Source organism: Triplophysa rosa, unplaced genomic scaffold, assembly GCF_024868665.1.
Source record: "Triplophysa rosa unplaced genomic scaffold, Trosa_1v2 scaffold363_ERROPOS117636, whole genome shotgun sequence".
NCBI classification, from domain to species: domain Eukaryota; kingdom Metazoa; phylum Chordata; class Actinopteri; order Cypriniformes; family Nemacheilidae; genus Triplophysa; species Triplophysa rosa.
Window position 1 is genome coordinate 102,116 of NW_026634368.1, and position 15,521 is coordinate 117,636.

At 38.6% G+C, this 15,521-nt stretch overlaps 2 protein-coding genes across 9 annotated transcripts in view; both read left to right on the plus strand.

Annotated features, from left to right (window-relative positions):
- LOC130550585 (CAP-Gly domain-containing linker protein 4-like) overlaps positions 1–11,986 on the plus strand; it is a 108,496-nt gene extending 96,510 nt beyond the window's left edge. For 4 of the 8 annotated variants that reach the window (XM_057328076.1, XM_057328077.1, XM_057328071.1 and 1 more), the window contains 4 exons: positions 883–1,006; positions 3,162–3,229; positions 3,350–3,419; positions 8,740–11,765. In XM_057328076.1, coding sequence (XP_057184059.1) covers positions 883–1,006; positions 3,162–3,229; positions 3,350–3,419; positions 8,740–9,127 — 650 coding nt within the window. In that variant the 3' untranslated portion in view covers positions 9,128–11,765. Of the gene's footprint in view, positions 1–882; positions 1,007–3,161; positions 3,230–3,349; positions 3,420–8,739 lie in introns of all 8 variants that reach the window. The other 4 variants (XM_057328075.1, XM_057328073.1, XM_057328072.1 and 1 more) reach the window with 4 other exon arrangements.
- Positions 11,987–13,515: 1,529 nt separating this feature from the next.
- LOC130550584 (piggyBac transposable element-derived protein 4-like) lies at positions 13,516–15,378 on the plus strand. Its single transcript, XM_057328070.1, has 2 exons — positions 13,516–14,121; positions 14,208–15,378. The coding sequence occupies exons 1-2, from the start codon at positions 13,568–13,570 to the stop codon at positions 14,626–14,628; spliced, it is 975 nt and encodes a 324-aa protein (XP_057184053.1). The 5' UTR covers positions 13,516–13,567; the 3' UTR covers positions 14,629–15,378.
- Positions 15,379–15,521: the final 143 nt, after the last annotated feature.

The following is a 15,521-nucleotide window of genomic DNA, read 5'->3' on the forward strand; positions in this document are numbered from 1 at the left end:
GAGGGAGAAACAATTTATAAACGAGTTAAAGGCCAGCCACTCAAATTCGCGTAATGCACATTTTATCTGTCATACTGCTGGGACTTTATGGGTTGCAACACTGCTGGGTCTTGAAGTTGAACACAGCAGTTTTTGAAATATATTATGTATAAAGGTTATTCATTTAATGTAGCTGTATTTACTGATGTTTGACAATTTGACTTCAAAGGACATTCAAAAGACACTTCAAAGGCACAAATGTAGCTCCCTGAGCACCTTTGTCTTTGAAATGTGACCATCACCACTTTTGTAATAAAACATTTGCTGTAGTGTAACATTTTCAGATTGAAGCAAATCACGTCTGTATTAGCTTATACTTGATAATTGTTGCATGACATTCAAGTGAAAGCCTTCTAAACATTGTTTCTGAAAATTGTCTTAGGCTTCACTGTAAAAGTTTAGTTTTGGGAAAGAATCCAACATAATTCCCTAGTTTGGCAGAAATAACACTTCAACAAGCATGTGTTTAAGAGAGAGAACACAGATCTTATCTACACTTTTATTGAAGAGGTGCTCAAAGCCCTGAGGTGAAATCTGTTTTTCTCTTAGCGTGCCCTCTTCATCTGCTATTGCTACATTTATAGAATGACTTTTACCCTGTGATCTGCGCATTGTTTACCGTAAAGAAACTGTGTGCTTGTTTGTCCCTGCATTACAAAGCTTTTGGAAAGGATATAACCGGATTTACTCAAATCACAGGATTTGGTCTCCGTTTGTTATAGCTTGGCTGTACTGGGAGATGACAGATTGGAGATTGTCAACCAACGTTGGCAACCGAATTGCTACGTTTTGTTGAATTGCTGTGAAACGTGTCTGTTTGTATACTGTTCGTTTCTCTGACAGGATTTTGGTTGGGGATTGAGTTGGACAAGCCGAGTGGAAAGAATGACGGCTCAGTCGGAGGAGTGCGATACTTTAGCTGTCCCCCCAAACACGGAGTCTTTGCCCCACCCTCACGAGTTCAGAGGCAAGTGTACCGTGCAGGATTTGCACTCATAACCACGTCTTAACTGAGCCTTATTTCTGGTGTCAAGCTGACTTGTAGTGTGATTATTTCTGGCCGACTGTGTCTTTGATTGTTGGACAGACATCCTGACCTTTCTGTACAGAAGCATTAATAAGATTGTGCATCGACATTTGCGAGTCATTTCTGCATGAGGGAAAAACAGTCACCACAGAAAATAATCACCCTGCCCTTGTCCTGAAAAGACATTTAAAATTAGATCTCAAGATGGGGACTTTATATTTAGAAATGAGCTTTTGAGTTAAGTTTGCTAAGGCAAGCATCACTGTTATTCTTACTCTATACACTCTTACTCTTACTTTAGGTCTGTTCAGATTATTAAAGTTATTTTGAATGATTAATAATAACAGCTAAAGAGCTCTCAGATTCCAGATTTTCAAATAGTTGTATCTCAGCCAAATATGATCCTATCCTTACAAACCATACATCAGTGGAAAGCTTATTTGAGATGATGTATAAAAAAAATGTTATGACCCCTTATGAATGGTTTTGTGGTCCAGGGTCACATTTGATTTGTAATGCTGTGATTTCCTGGTGTATCACAGCTGTGCAGATATTCAGTAGAATAACTCCTGCTATGTGATAAAAAATCAGGCTGCAGTTAATATCTGGTTAACTATAAACAAAAATCAATTATTAAGCAAGTACATAAAAAGGGTTCAAAACTGTCTCCTTTCCTTAAACGGATTCTCAACAGTAAGCTTGATTTATAATTTGAGATGTCAGGTAGACTTTGTCTGTAAATGTCAGTTTGATGTTGTTTGACTTCAACCCACATAAAGATATTTATGTAAAGTAACTTGTAATTTAATACTTCAAACAGAGATGGCGATATAGATGCAAATGTTGCAGATTGTCGATTTAAATGTGGTGTGTCCGATTTCCGAATGACGCTTGTTTAGACAAAGTCGAGCCGAGTACCAAAACAACCTTGTAGCCAATCAGCAGTAAGGTGCACAGTGCAGAGGACGGACATTAGTTGAGCCGAGCGCTGATGAAAGCGAAAGATGGGGGTAGGAGTGTGTCTGTTTTGGTGATTTGAACATCAACAACGGCTAAGAGAAATCGGACACCCCACCTTTAATTCAGAAATTGGCTTTTGATTATTAACCTCAAACCTCATTTGCCTTTTTATGTACTTTTCCTCCTCAATCACTCTTCCATTACAGCTGTAATCCTTCCCATCGGCAGCCGTCTGCCCTCCATTTGTCCCTTTGTACCTCTGAGCATTTTTATTCCCCTGGTAGTCATTCAACAAATTGTCGACGTTCTTCTCCATCTGTCATGAATCATATATTCTTAATTCAAAACTTTTCAACTATGCAATATTCCTATTTCAGATTGCATTGTATTTCTCAAAAATCAGCGACTGGCTGATAAGAAGATTATTCTTGAAGCTTTTTCATTTCTCTTCTTAATTAACCCTCAGGGCAGCAAGAAGCAAACCGCCAGCTAAGCCAGTGGCGATTCACTACCTACTGCCTTGTGCAATTCACATACTCTTTCATTTTTGTCAGAGAAAGAAAACTGCTGCCCATCCACGATACTCATTGCACTAAAGATGTGACTTTACTGATAAACTTACATTTTTCAAAAATATATTTGTCTTTGTTATTTTCATAAAAACCTTTTCCTATTTTGAAATTACTTGCATCACTTAATATTCATATTATATACATATTATTATACATACAGGAAAGTATGATGGGGATGTGGCTGTGTTACATATAAGGGGAGTAGTTCTTCACAATTCAATCCTTTATGGAATTTGTCACATAATGTCTTGGGGTGTGAATGCTATTTCATGTTCGTTCAAAATATTTTTTGTACCTGTCATAAAAAAGATAATTCAGAATATTTTTTTTCTGTACTAACATAAAACATTTTTTGTGAATTTATTCCTCATCAAATTGTTTGTCACTTTTGACAAGCATTTGTCAAAATAAATCCATGCGACTGTCACCAAATGGATACATTTGTTGTTTGACTGCATACAGAGTAAACTCAAGGGTAACATGATGTGCCTTGGCAGTTTTCTGGCACAACGTCAGTTGTATAAACGCTGTGAAAGAAATCACATTGGCTTTGTTTTAACTAGCAGGATTCATGGCTCAGTGGATTGTCTGTCAGAGCTGTCCTCGTCTCGGATGACCTATTCTTTCACAGGTGAGCTGTCCCATGCGTCTGCTGTCTTTCCTCAGTTAGATCTTTTAAGACTGGGGAAGGTTTAGAAAGTTTGTCATTTAAAGCTTTTGATTAATGTTAGATGTGTTTTTGCTTATTAAGGAATCCGTCGCACTCTTAGCACTTCCTCGGCCATTGCCACACAGAGAGAACCAAATCGAAAAGGTACCAGGTGGGTGTAATATTAACACACATCTATCTAAAGAATGTCTTTCTGAAGAGCTGTACTATATATGGGTTACCACATTTGTTCAAAAACTTCTTTTGCTGTTTTTGAAGCTTTGATTATGTTTTTTGGGTGTTTAATGGTGGATGTTCATGTTTCTAGTTTCAAAAAACGCTTTATATTTCACATATTTCAAGTCTATTGTTCACCGCTGTCCCTCTTCTCACAAAACGACTTGATTTTTTCCGTTTTATATAAAGTCCCTCCTTCCAAAACGCTCTGATTGGTAAAGCTGACCAGGTCTGTCGTGATTGGTTCCCCGCTTAGAGCGTGTGTCTGAAGACTTCTCACCCACACCCTATCAGTGAGCTTCCGCTTTTCAGGCTGTTGTGATTGGTCGGCCCCCCTCTCAGTGCACGTGTATTTATAAGCTTTGGCTTTAGCAATAAACAGTAACAAGTGTAACGGAGGTCTGCTAGTGCATGTGCAAACGTTGAGAGATCGCAATGTTATTCCTACTATGGCGAGGGAAATGACACCGGACCGATTGGGTCAGACCAGTTATATTAATTAACACTAATAACAGAAGCGTTAGTTTTGCCTTTTTATATTGGACCAAAGTTGGATAATAAAACAATCAGATTGACTAAGAGACATTTGCAAGCAGGACTTCAAATGACGTTTCATAGAAGTGTTTTAGAGGTATGCGCACACACACACACAATATCAGTATATTACACAGAACAGGTTTCACAGCCTATGTTAAAGTCATGGAAGCTGTTATTTGACCGTTGCTTATCTTAGAATGTGTAGCTGAATTCTTATTACCAGCTGTAGGACTGTGATGAAAGTGAAAGTAATTAAGCTCAGTCAAATGTTTACAATCCCTGATAACCAAACACTACTCCAGCGGCTCTTCCTCTTCTCTAAGGAAGGCCTCACCCTTTTTTTTGGCGTATTCCTTTGGGCAGAGGTTTTTCAAAAACTCGGAATAGTGACATCATGTACCCAGGAAGTAAAGGGCTGTAGTCCGATTCCAGCCGTTCTGTGTAGTCCTTGAAAAGTGAATTCTGTTAAAGACAATATCACGCTTGGCATTCAACTTTGCGCTTTATCATTTTCAATTCAATTCAATTTTATTTATATAGCACTTTTCACAATGTGCATTGTTCCAAAGCAGCTTTACAGGAGCAAATAAGAAAAACACAGAAAGGTAAAACACAGCACAGTGCATAGTGTTTATAGACCAAGCAAGATCATTATAATAAATAATATCTAATAAATAAATAATAAATAAATAAATGCAGTCTCCCGGTGAGCAAGCCAACACTGCACTGCTGTGGCGAGGAACCCAAACTCCAATGATGAATAAATGGAGAAAAAAAAACCTCGGGAGAAACCAGGCTCTGCCGGGAGGGCCAGATCTCCTCTGACGTGTCATAGCTGCACTCAGTGACCCCGACCAAAGCCACCGAGCAACGTCCACGAAGAACAGGGAGAGCCCACGAGCCGCGACCCAGGAAGCCCCACCCGCAGAAACCGCGCAGGTCCAACCTGGTCCCATTCCGTGATCAACAACAGACAACAGAGGAACAACCAGGGAAAAATAGTAATGGCATAATTAACTTTATTCCTCTGTTGTCTGACATCGACCACAAACCAAGACCAACCAGACCAGACCCACACAGTCCCAACAAATGAACGCCCCGAACCACAACCAACAAGCCCCCCGCACTCCCTACAAACTGTCATGGCTCTGCTTCCTTTAGTCATGTTTCTCTTGGTCCTGTAGCAGAGCCATGGCAAAGCCTTTGGTTATGTGTGGAGGGAAACATATTATTGTCCTTTTGACAATAACATACGTTCTCTCCAGTGTCTCGTCATTGGCCCCGCCCCTCTCGTTTCCTTGTTATCTTTCCCTGAGTGTTTTATTACCCACACCTGCCTTGTGTCATTATCCTTCGTTTGTCTTCCCTATTTAATGCCCTCTTGTTTCATTGTCCTGTGCTCGTGTATTACGTTTGTTGTGCGTGTACTGTGCTCACCTGTTCTATGGATGTACTACGTTTGATGTGTTTCGTTTGACCCCGTGTCTCAGCCTTGCCTCGTCCTGTTCGTGAACCTGTTTAGTTTAGTGAGTTGTTTTAGTGTTTTTTTTTTGTTTGTTTGTTTTGCCCCATTGTGGGAAGTTGTTTCTTTGTCTTTTTCAAGCATCTTGGTTATTGTGTTTGTCCCCATCGTGGGTGTTTTGTTTCTGTTTTTTTGTTATTTATTAAAGTCTTGCTTGTTAACCCCTTCACCGCTGCCTGCAATTGGGTTCTTTCATGCCAGTCGTGACAACAAACACCCACCCAGCAACCTCCAATCAAAGTCACTGAGTGCAGCTGTAACTTCAAACTGCTGTCATGTGATGTAAGTTTAGCATTAAATACCAAGTATTGTAAATTTAGCATTAATGTGAAAAGTAGTCCGTCTTTGCTCTCAGTTGGGGATGGAATTGTCTGAGCTGGGCCGGTCAGATGGTCGCCTTTTTCTTGGGTGGTGATGGAATTGCCTTGGATGGAGCTGGGTTGGTCAGTCAGTCCGCAGGCTCTCGCAGGAGGATGGCACGGGATTTTCCGATGTAGGTGATGTAATCTCTAGTTGGGGATGGGCATATGACATTCATCTGGGCCTGGCGGAATCTCTCCCTAAGGCGAGGGCAGAAAGAGAATAATTAGCGTAGCTGCTGTTCATTAGCTATGTATTAGTGAATGCTTGGCTGAAAAGATGTGTCTTTAATCTAGATTTAAATTTGGAGAGTGTGTCTGACCCTTGCATAGTATCCGGGAGGCTATTCCAGAGTTTAGGTGCTACGTATGAGAAAGCTCTACCCCCTTTGGTGGATTTAGTTATTCTAGGTGTTATCAAAAGTCTGGAGTTCTGAGATCTTAGAGAGCGTGATGGGTTGTAGTGTGGTAGAAGCTATGTTATGTAGGTAGGGGCTAAACCGTTTAAGGCTTTATAAGTAATTAAAAGAACTTTAAAGTCAATACGATACTTAATGGGTAACCAGTGAAGGGTTGATAACATTGGGGTTATGTGATCGTATTTTCTGGACCTGGTTAGAACTCTGGCAGCTGCATTCTGAACTAACTGTAGTTTGTTTATTGATGATGCAGGACAACCACTAAGCAAAAGTCTGGAGTTTTGAGATCTTAGAGAGCGTGATGGGTTGTAGTGTGGTAGAAGCTATGTTATGTAGGTAGGGGCTAAACCGTTTAAGGCTTTATAAGTAATTAAAAGAACTTTAAAGTCAATACGATACTTAATGGGTAACCAGTGAAGGGTTGATAACATTGGGGTTATGTGATCGTATTTTCTGGACCTGGTTAGAACTCTGGCAGCTGCATTCTGAACTAACTGTAGTTTGTTTATTGATGATGCAGGACAACCATTAAGTAGTGCATTACAGTAGTCAAGTCTTGAGGTCACAAATGCATGAATAAGCTTCTCTGCGTCAGCCACACATAAAATATTTCGCAATTTGGCAACATTTCTAAGGTGGAAGAAGGCTGTTTTTGTGACATTTGAGATGTGATTTTTAAATGACAGGTTACTGTCTAATATAACGCCGAGGTCTTTAACTGTATTTGTTGGAGTAACAGTGCAGCCTTCAATTTGCAAGTTATAATCCGAAATATTCTGCTCACGTGTCTTTGGTCCGATAAGTAATATTTCTGTTTTATTAGAATTTAAAAGAAGGAAATTACAAGTCATCCAATGCTTTATATCGTCGATGCACTCTGCCAGTTTGGATAGTTGGAAGGAATCATCTGGTCTTGATGAGATATATAGCTGAGTATCATCTGCATAACAGTGGAAGCTAATTCCATGTTTTCTAATAATGTTTCCAAGGGGCAGCATGTATATGGAGAATAGCATGCGTCCTAAAACCGATCCCTGAGGTAATCCATAATTTACTTGCGTTAGATTTGATGATTCCCCATTTAAATGGACAAATTGATGTCTGTCTGATAAATAAGATCTGATCCATTGTATTGCCGGTCCCTGAATACCGGTATAATTGTGTAAGCGATCTAGAAGTATTTTATGGTCTACAGTATCGAACGCAGCACTAAGGTCAAGCAGGACTAGGAGTGAGATGTTTCCTTTATCTGATGCTATAAGCAGGTCGTTTGTAATTTTAACGAGCGCAGTTTCAGTACTATGAAATTAAATTCCAGCGGTCTAAAGCCTGACTGGAATTTTTCGTGTATGTCATTATTTTGTAAGAAAGAGCACAACTGAGTGGACACTACTTTTTCTAGTATTTTAGACAGGTAAGGGAGATTTGAAATCGGTCTATAGTTTCCTAGTTCATTGGGGTCTAAATTTGGTTTCTTGATAAGAGGCTTAATGACGGCCAGTTTAAAGGGTCCTGGGACATGGCCTAGATTAATTGACGAGTTGATAATGTTATAAATGCAACGGGTAATAACTATTTTAATAATTTAGTTGGTATGGGGTCTAATAAGCAAGTTGTAGGTTTAGATGTTGCAATAAGTTTAATTAAATCTTCCTGTTTTATAGGTGAAAAACACTGTAGCCTTTCTTTTGGGGCGATGGGTGGTACTAATTTATAGGACAGACTTGGAGGTTGAGTTTTTACTATTTTGTCTCGTATGTTTTCGATTTTCTCTGTAAAAAAATTCATGAAATCATTGCTACCAAGGTGCGGCGGAATACCCAGGTCAGGTGAAGTCTGTTTATTTGTTAGTTTAGCAACTGTACTAAATAAAAACCTTGGATTGTTTTTGTTAGTTTCTATGAGGTTACAGAGGTGCTCAGCCTTTGCTGCTTTTAGTGCCTTTTTATAACAGTTTGCACTCTCTTTCCACGCAATTTTAAAGACCTCTAATTGGGTTTGTTTCCATTTGCGCTCCAGTTTACGTGTTTCTCTTTTAAGGGCGCGAGTGGTGCTATTTTACAATGGTCTACGTTTTTCTCATTAATCTTTTTTGACTTCATAGGTGCGACAGCTTCTAATGTATTAGAGAAAATATTTTGCAGATATTGTTTATGCTCTAACAGCAACATTATACACTAACTAAAGTTTGAAAATTGGCATCACAGGGAATGGCCACTTTAAGTTTGACACAGGTTCAAGTCATCCTGTGGCATTTCCTGACATTTTTCCTCATTATTTCCTTTCATTTCCATTTTGTATATTTTAATACAAGTGGCAAATTGCCTAAATGACTAACCAATGTATTTGTACTCCCTTGTTTCTCATTCTCAAAATCTCTTTGTCTTCTGTTCTTTTCTCACTTGGCGTGTTCCTCAGGAACCGTTCCTCTAACCTGCGACGACGTTGGACCGTGGTAAGTGCAGGATGGGGGAAATCAAACAGTAGCATTGGGCCAGTGCCCAACAGTGTGGGTGGCACAACTAGTTCCTCTGGCTCAGATGGCGCTGTGAAACTCCACCTGGGTATGCATGTCTTGCTACTTAGTGCCAATGAGATGGGCATCATCCGCTACATTGGCACAGCAGACTTTGCCCCTGGCCTCTGGCTGGGTCTTGAGCTGCGGAGTCCGAAGGGAAGAAATGATGGTTGTGTGGGCAGCCGACGCTACTTCAGTTGCCGGCCTGGCCATGGGGTTCTGGTCCGGCCCAGTAGGGTCACGTACCGCGGTATCAGTGGAGCCAAGCTGGTGGATGAATGCAGCTGAGACCGTCACACACACCAGAATCCTCACCACCCATCTGTTTTAGGCTTAATTTTGTTTTTATGAACTTCTTTGAACTTTTCAGCCAATCTAAAGACATGATTTATCTTGAACTCACTTATGAAAACTTCTTAGACATTCACAGCTGAAATTTCCTCAAATGTTCATATCAGATCTTTTCAGGTTTTATTTTAGCTAGACATGAAAATTCAAAGAGGGTGTAAAGTAAACAGTAGCAATCTCTGAGCACGTTAATAAAAAAATGAGAAGAGAATGGCTTACATAGCAGCAGTCTTGAAGCCGATTTAATAACTGAAAATGTGAAGAAATCATCGCCTCAAAACCTGAAGTCCTTGAGAAGTTCTCACAATAGACAAGAGCATAACAGTTTCAACTCTTATCAATAGAACCAACTTTATAACATGGCATTGCAATCATTCGTTCCTGTTCAAGAGCAGATATGATTAAAAAAAATAAGCACTTTAATACTATCATAATCTATGATCTAATCAGTTATTATAGTTGGAGAATCTAAACTGTTGATTGTACTTGTTTGTTCCACAGATGATGCAGCGTTTTTACTGATAGGGTTAATTACAGTAGGTTTTCATTTTGCCTAAAATTTGCCTAAAAACATTGCCCAGAAGATCTAGACTAAATCAAGACTTGAAGATTTGCCATCAATTGTTGGATTAAACCAATATCAGAGGCATGGATGTGTTGGATAATTTGGTTCTGTTCATCGAGGATTATAATTTCAGAAGCAAACATTTGTTAAGATGATTCATTATAATAAACCGATTAGTATTATTCAATTTGTAATTCCCAAAATCAATTTAGAAACATAAGGGAGAAGTTTGCACTCTCCGTATCTGTTTACATTGATTTTAAGTATGTAATCAGAAAAGTCTCCTATAATGATTTTCCTAATAATTGCTTTTCTGAAAAGGAAACTGTTACTCATCATAAAACTTAGTTATAAAAGGGAGCTTTACCATTATATTTTTTACATTTAAGTTTATTTAATTTATTAATTTATTCTTATTTTTTCCCCACATCATTAAAGCCGTCTTCTAAAAGACTTAATTTTGTCAACAATCTCTAGTCCAGGTTTCATTTTTTTATATAAAAATAGGAATATGTTTGTGTGTTTTCTTAGACTCAAAGTGGCTTTTGACTTGTCTGAACAACCCCCCAAACTTAAAATCTCTACTCTTAAAGATTTATCCACACTTTACCAATGTCTGACTCCTCAGTCATATCCAGTCATATCACTTTGCACTAATGAGAGAATAAATAGAAAGACATCATTACATTTTGGTACAGTAGAATGAAAAACTGATGAGGAATACAGATGGGTAAATAAATGTATAAATTAGTAAGTGAATAAAACAAGTTTTTAAACAAGACAAATTCCTATGGAAACTGATGTCTTATTGCCCCTTTTAGCCTGTTTTCACAGGTTTCTTCTGTACTGTGCGTTCATTCTCTGCACAGCAGTGTGTTTGGTGTATATTTTCTCTTAATTTAATTGTAATATTTTAGCAGCAATTAAATGCTATGCACATATGTCATTTGTCAGAATTTTCAAATAAAATTACAATTATAATATGTTAGATTCTGAAATTTTTCTTTTATATTTAATATAATCATTGAAATGTATCTGTATAGTTCCATTTGTTTTATTTTGAATGTTTTTGTTTGAAAAGTGCGTCTGTATTTTGAATGTTTTTGTTTGAAAAGTGTGTCTGTATTTTCTTTAAATTAATGTCACTTTTTTGTTTTAAATTTCATTTAATGCTATTAAAGAGATGTGTACAAGCAGTGTTTGCTGGGTATGTTGTAAACGCCATGTTTTATAGTTAAGCAATAGATTTACATAAACAGACTATGAGGTTGCTTTCACTTATTACCTTAATTGTACAGCAACTGAAGTAACTACAGCCAGACTTATAGCCATCCCATAACTAAACAAAGGGTTTGGGCTTTCGTTATTTTTTGCAATATGAACGTTAGTTCATGGATTAACATGCTGTGGAATTGCTTTATGAGACTGAGATTAGCACACCATGTCTTTCTAATCTCTTGATATCTGAAGAATGTGCAGTCTATAAACTAGTTGCTTACTTATTCATGCTTTGTGACATGCTGTATTAATGTCCATTTGAAAATGGACTGACGTGGACAGCAGGAAAGCTTTGCTGGGACATTCAGAACATGCTCAAGGAGTTTTTCAATGGCATAATTTATGAGGAGCATATTCCAGAGACATTAGGCAGGCTGGATCAATAGATTTCTGCTATTCAGATCCTTCCATCTGCATGTCAAAGCAAAAGTTAGGATTCATCAGAGTATTTGACAGTGTTCATTTATTCAGTGTTGGTTCTGCTTCCGCTCTGGCCCTAATAGGAGAGGATGTTATGCTGCTGCAGTCCATCAGATTTTAAGGTTTAAAATTAAAGAGTAAGTAGCATATGATTTTTAAGGTCCTACTTTGGTTTATGGAGTGTCCAACAACAAGTTTATGTACATACAAGGTGTAAAAACACTATTATGTCGTAATAATAGGCAGTTATTCTTACCATACTTCTTGTCTGACTCTCAAATGATTCGTTCCGTGATTCATCCGTCTAGTCCCCTCCTATCCTCTAGCCTAGTGTCATGTGATTGGTAAAATGGTGTAGTCTGTTGTGATTGGTCAAACGCATTCATCATGTGTCTTGGACTAGTTGACACGGCATACAGTGTACGGTGTTCGTATCTTCAGATGTTATTACAATACAGATAGTACTCGACTCAGTTTTTGAAATAAATACTTTGAGAGTTAATAGATTGAACAATTAAATTAGCCGAGTTAATAGCAAGATAAACAAACTGCAATACCCCAGAAATAACGGTACATGCTAATGATAGCGTTATATGCATTAGCTAAACACAGACATAAGGTACACAAATATTTCTTGAAGTTAAGACAAAAATAAATAGTCACACTTACAGGTTGTGATTCGGTGTAGCTAACGGGTCTAAATAAGGTTGGTATTGCCCCCTCTTTCAAGGATAGTCGTTTCACATATCCTGCAGTGAATGCGCCAAGATTATTGAAGCAATCTTCGGTGAAATGACGCGCACACAGTAAAACCCTGGGTTTATACTCCTTTGGTATCGTTTGAAAAATGAATTGTAACCATTGTTCCCTCAGAAGTTCTTCCTTTGGTAGTTGAAATAAGACGGACTTAGTTTCACAACGTAGAACATGGGTTCTAGACATGATACACACGCATTACGAATGAGCGACAGTGTTTTGGGGGAGGAGACTAGTGAAGTTTTCACAGCAGTCCCAGCAAAACGTAGCAAGGGGACTATGTCTAGTGACGTAGATACGCGGCGGTTAGAGACTCGGACTAGCTCATGTCTTGTTTGCATGATTCAGAGTCGACTCCCATTTTTACAAGCCAATAACTTTGTTATTTATTCACCTTCGGACTTACAACTTGGCAGACAGCTTACTTTCAAACACGGCAACATAACACACTGCATGAGTAGTAAATATAGGGGACCTTGTGTCAAAATGATTGATGGTGACCTTTGACCTTTGCGGGGGGGTTGAATTACTTCCGGACCATCCAGGTTGAGAAGGCCCTCCCCCTTTGCATTGACCTTTGACCGTATCCGCCCCATTGTGAGGGACTACCCCCTTTGTGTTGAACTTTTGCCCTTTGACAGTATCTGTCCACATCGTGAGGGATTGATTGCCCACGTCTGGAGTTGAACTCTTGAACTTTTGCCCGTATGGTTACCGAACATTTTTCTCTCTTTTCCGGAGATGATGTTTGGACATGTTTTTATGAGGTTGATACGTGTCTTATGCGCGAATGAATAAATCTGGGTTTTAAAGGTAATTATGAATAAGTAAATAAATGAATAAATCGACGCATTAAAGGGGTTAAATAAATAATTGGATATATAAGTGTGGCCGTGTGAATGTGCACTCCAATAAAAGAGACTCAAACACAGCAGCACATCTGTTACAGGATTCTTTATTTCCGACTACGTCACAAAGGCGACGCAGCGTTAAAGCCTGTTAAGTTTCCCTTTGTAGAGGAGAGTAAACAAAAACGTACAATAAAGAAAACAGGTAAAACTTAGGTTGATGTTTTTAGATCACCAGCGAAGTACAGTGTCTCAAATCAAAGAAATCCAGTTGGTAAACAAAAGAAAGATTGACCAAAAGAAAGATAACCCCAAATAAAACAACGATAGTGGCTGCGAATTCTGTCTTTTCTGAGAAGGAGAACAAAACAGAAATATTGAAAATGTATAACCATAAGCCACTTACATTTTTGAATGAGATATAACCCTGCTTTACATTCTTCACATAAACATTATAGGGATGCATGCAAAATAAACTATCACCCTGGCCAGGAAATTTCAATTGATGAGCGGATGGTTGCCTCTAAAGCGCGTATCGGGATTAAACAGTTCATGAAAAATAAGCCTTGTCGCTGGGGTTATAAACTTTTCGTACTGGCGGACTCGAGCAATGGGTACACATGGGACTTTTTTGTGTATGAAGGAAAGCTGCAGGGAAACAGTGGGAAAGGACTCAGTTATGAGTCGGTAATGGAGCTTGTTGACACACAGTTGCTTGGCACGGGTTACAAGCTCTTTGTTGACAATTTTTATACAAGTCCCTCCCTTTTCTGTGATCTCCTTCAAAAGAGGATCTGGGCATGCGGAACGATACGCACAAACAGAATTGGTTTTCCAAAAACCAAAATAAACACTCTGGTTTCGAAATCTTTGCGTGGGAGCATACGGTGGATCAGAAAGGACTCCCTCCTCTTTGTGCAATGGCGAGACACAAGGGATGTTTTTATGTGCACAACACTCCACACAGCCCATGGGGGGGACACTGTTCAGAGAAGAGTGAAAGATGCAGATGGGCACTGGGTTTTGAAGAACATCTCTGTTCCACCAGCAGTGAAGGAGTACAACCGGTATGTATTATATAATCAACAATCTTTTATGCTATTTGAAATTAAATCAAATATGTGGCTCAGTGTTGCTTTTTCTTCCTATACAGGTTCATGGGTGGAGTGGATCTTTCAGATTCGCTGATCAATTATTACAAAGTCATCCACAAGACCCAGAGGTGGTATAAGACATTGTTTTATCACTTTATGGACATTGCTATTGTGAATGCGTTCTTGCTTTACAAGGATCTTACCAAAGGTAAAGGAGAGGTACCCATGCACCAAAAGGCATTCAGAGAGACACTTGTTGAGGAGCTGGCAGCAGCAGCAAAAATTCCTGCTCCATCGTCCACTCCACGCAGCAAACATCACAAGCCTGTGCATATCACTGCACATAGCACCATGGGTCGTCTGAGGTGCAGACAGTGCCAAGCAAAGACACCAGTGAAGTGCTCCTCCTGTGACATACCGTTGTGCTTTGTGCCAAATCGTGATTGTTACAATGAGTGGCATGATGCCAATAACTTGTAAAATATAATTGTAAAATGTGTAAATAGTTATGGTCTTACATATTGACTTATATATGGTTTTATATAAGGTCTTCATTGATAGATAGATATATGTGGTCTTATGTTAACTTTTAATACCATAGCACTTGTTTTGTATCTGTACACACTATAACTTGTTTATGCTTCAGTTACTATGTGTCAGCAATTACTGACAGTGAATCTGGATGAGAGATTGAATAGCACTTAGTGTAACCTTTCACTGGTGCCCAAAATTATGACTGTACAATAAAGCATTCAAAAATAGCAGCATTTTATGTGTTAACATTCAATGTGCTTAAAAGGGGTCATTTGGAGTCACCAAATGGCCTTTTTTGGGAAGCGCCTAGATATAAACTTAGAAAATTAGTGTTTTTACATACACTTATCTAAGGTATTGTTATCAAATTTGAAACTACGCTTGCTAAGGCTTCGTTCTGTGATCCCAATGTGTCTTCAAGCTAATACCTCCCAGTTGTAGTCATCTGCAGGCATTTTTTAACAAAAAAAATTTAGGCGGAATATACTTATTTCCCTTTTCAATGTGTTCAAAGTTCTATTACTCAATACCAGTAAGACTTGCAGTGATTCTGACTGTTAATGAACAAACCTCAAAGTGTCTCCTTTCAAAATATGCACAAACCATACATGTACTCCAAAGGGTTAAAGAACAGAATACAGTTTACTTTGGGCATGCCTTTTTTAGGCGTTTTAGGTTAATTTTACAGGAATGCTAAGGGGTTAAATAAGTTACACATGTATTTTAGCCAAATCAAATAAGTCACACATGTATATACCATTTTTAGCATAATAACCATGTTACAAAGCTGTAATAAACAGTTAATTGCCAAACTGAGTCACACACACTTTTGGAACGGC

Bases quoted from the DNA above. Each gene is read 5' to 3' on its own strand.
- LOC130550584 (XM_057328070.1), top strand. From the start codon at position 13,568: ATGGTTGCCTCTAAAGCGCGTATCGGGATTAAACAGTTCATGAAAAAT. The intron at 14,122-14,207 runs GTATGTATTATA...CTTCCTATACAG, and splicing joins GCAGTGAAGGAGTACAACCG to GTTCATGGGTGGAGTGGATC.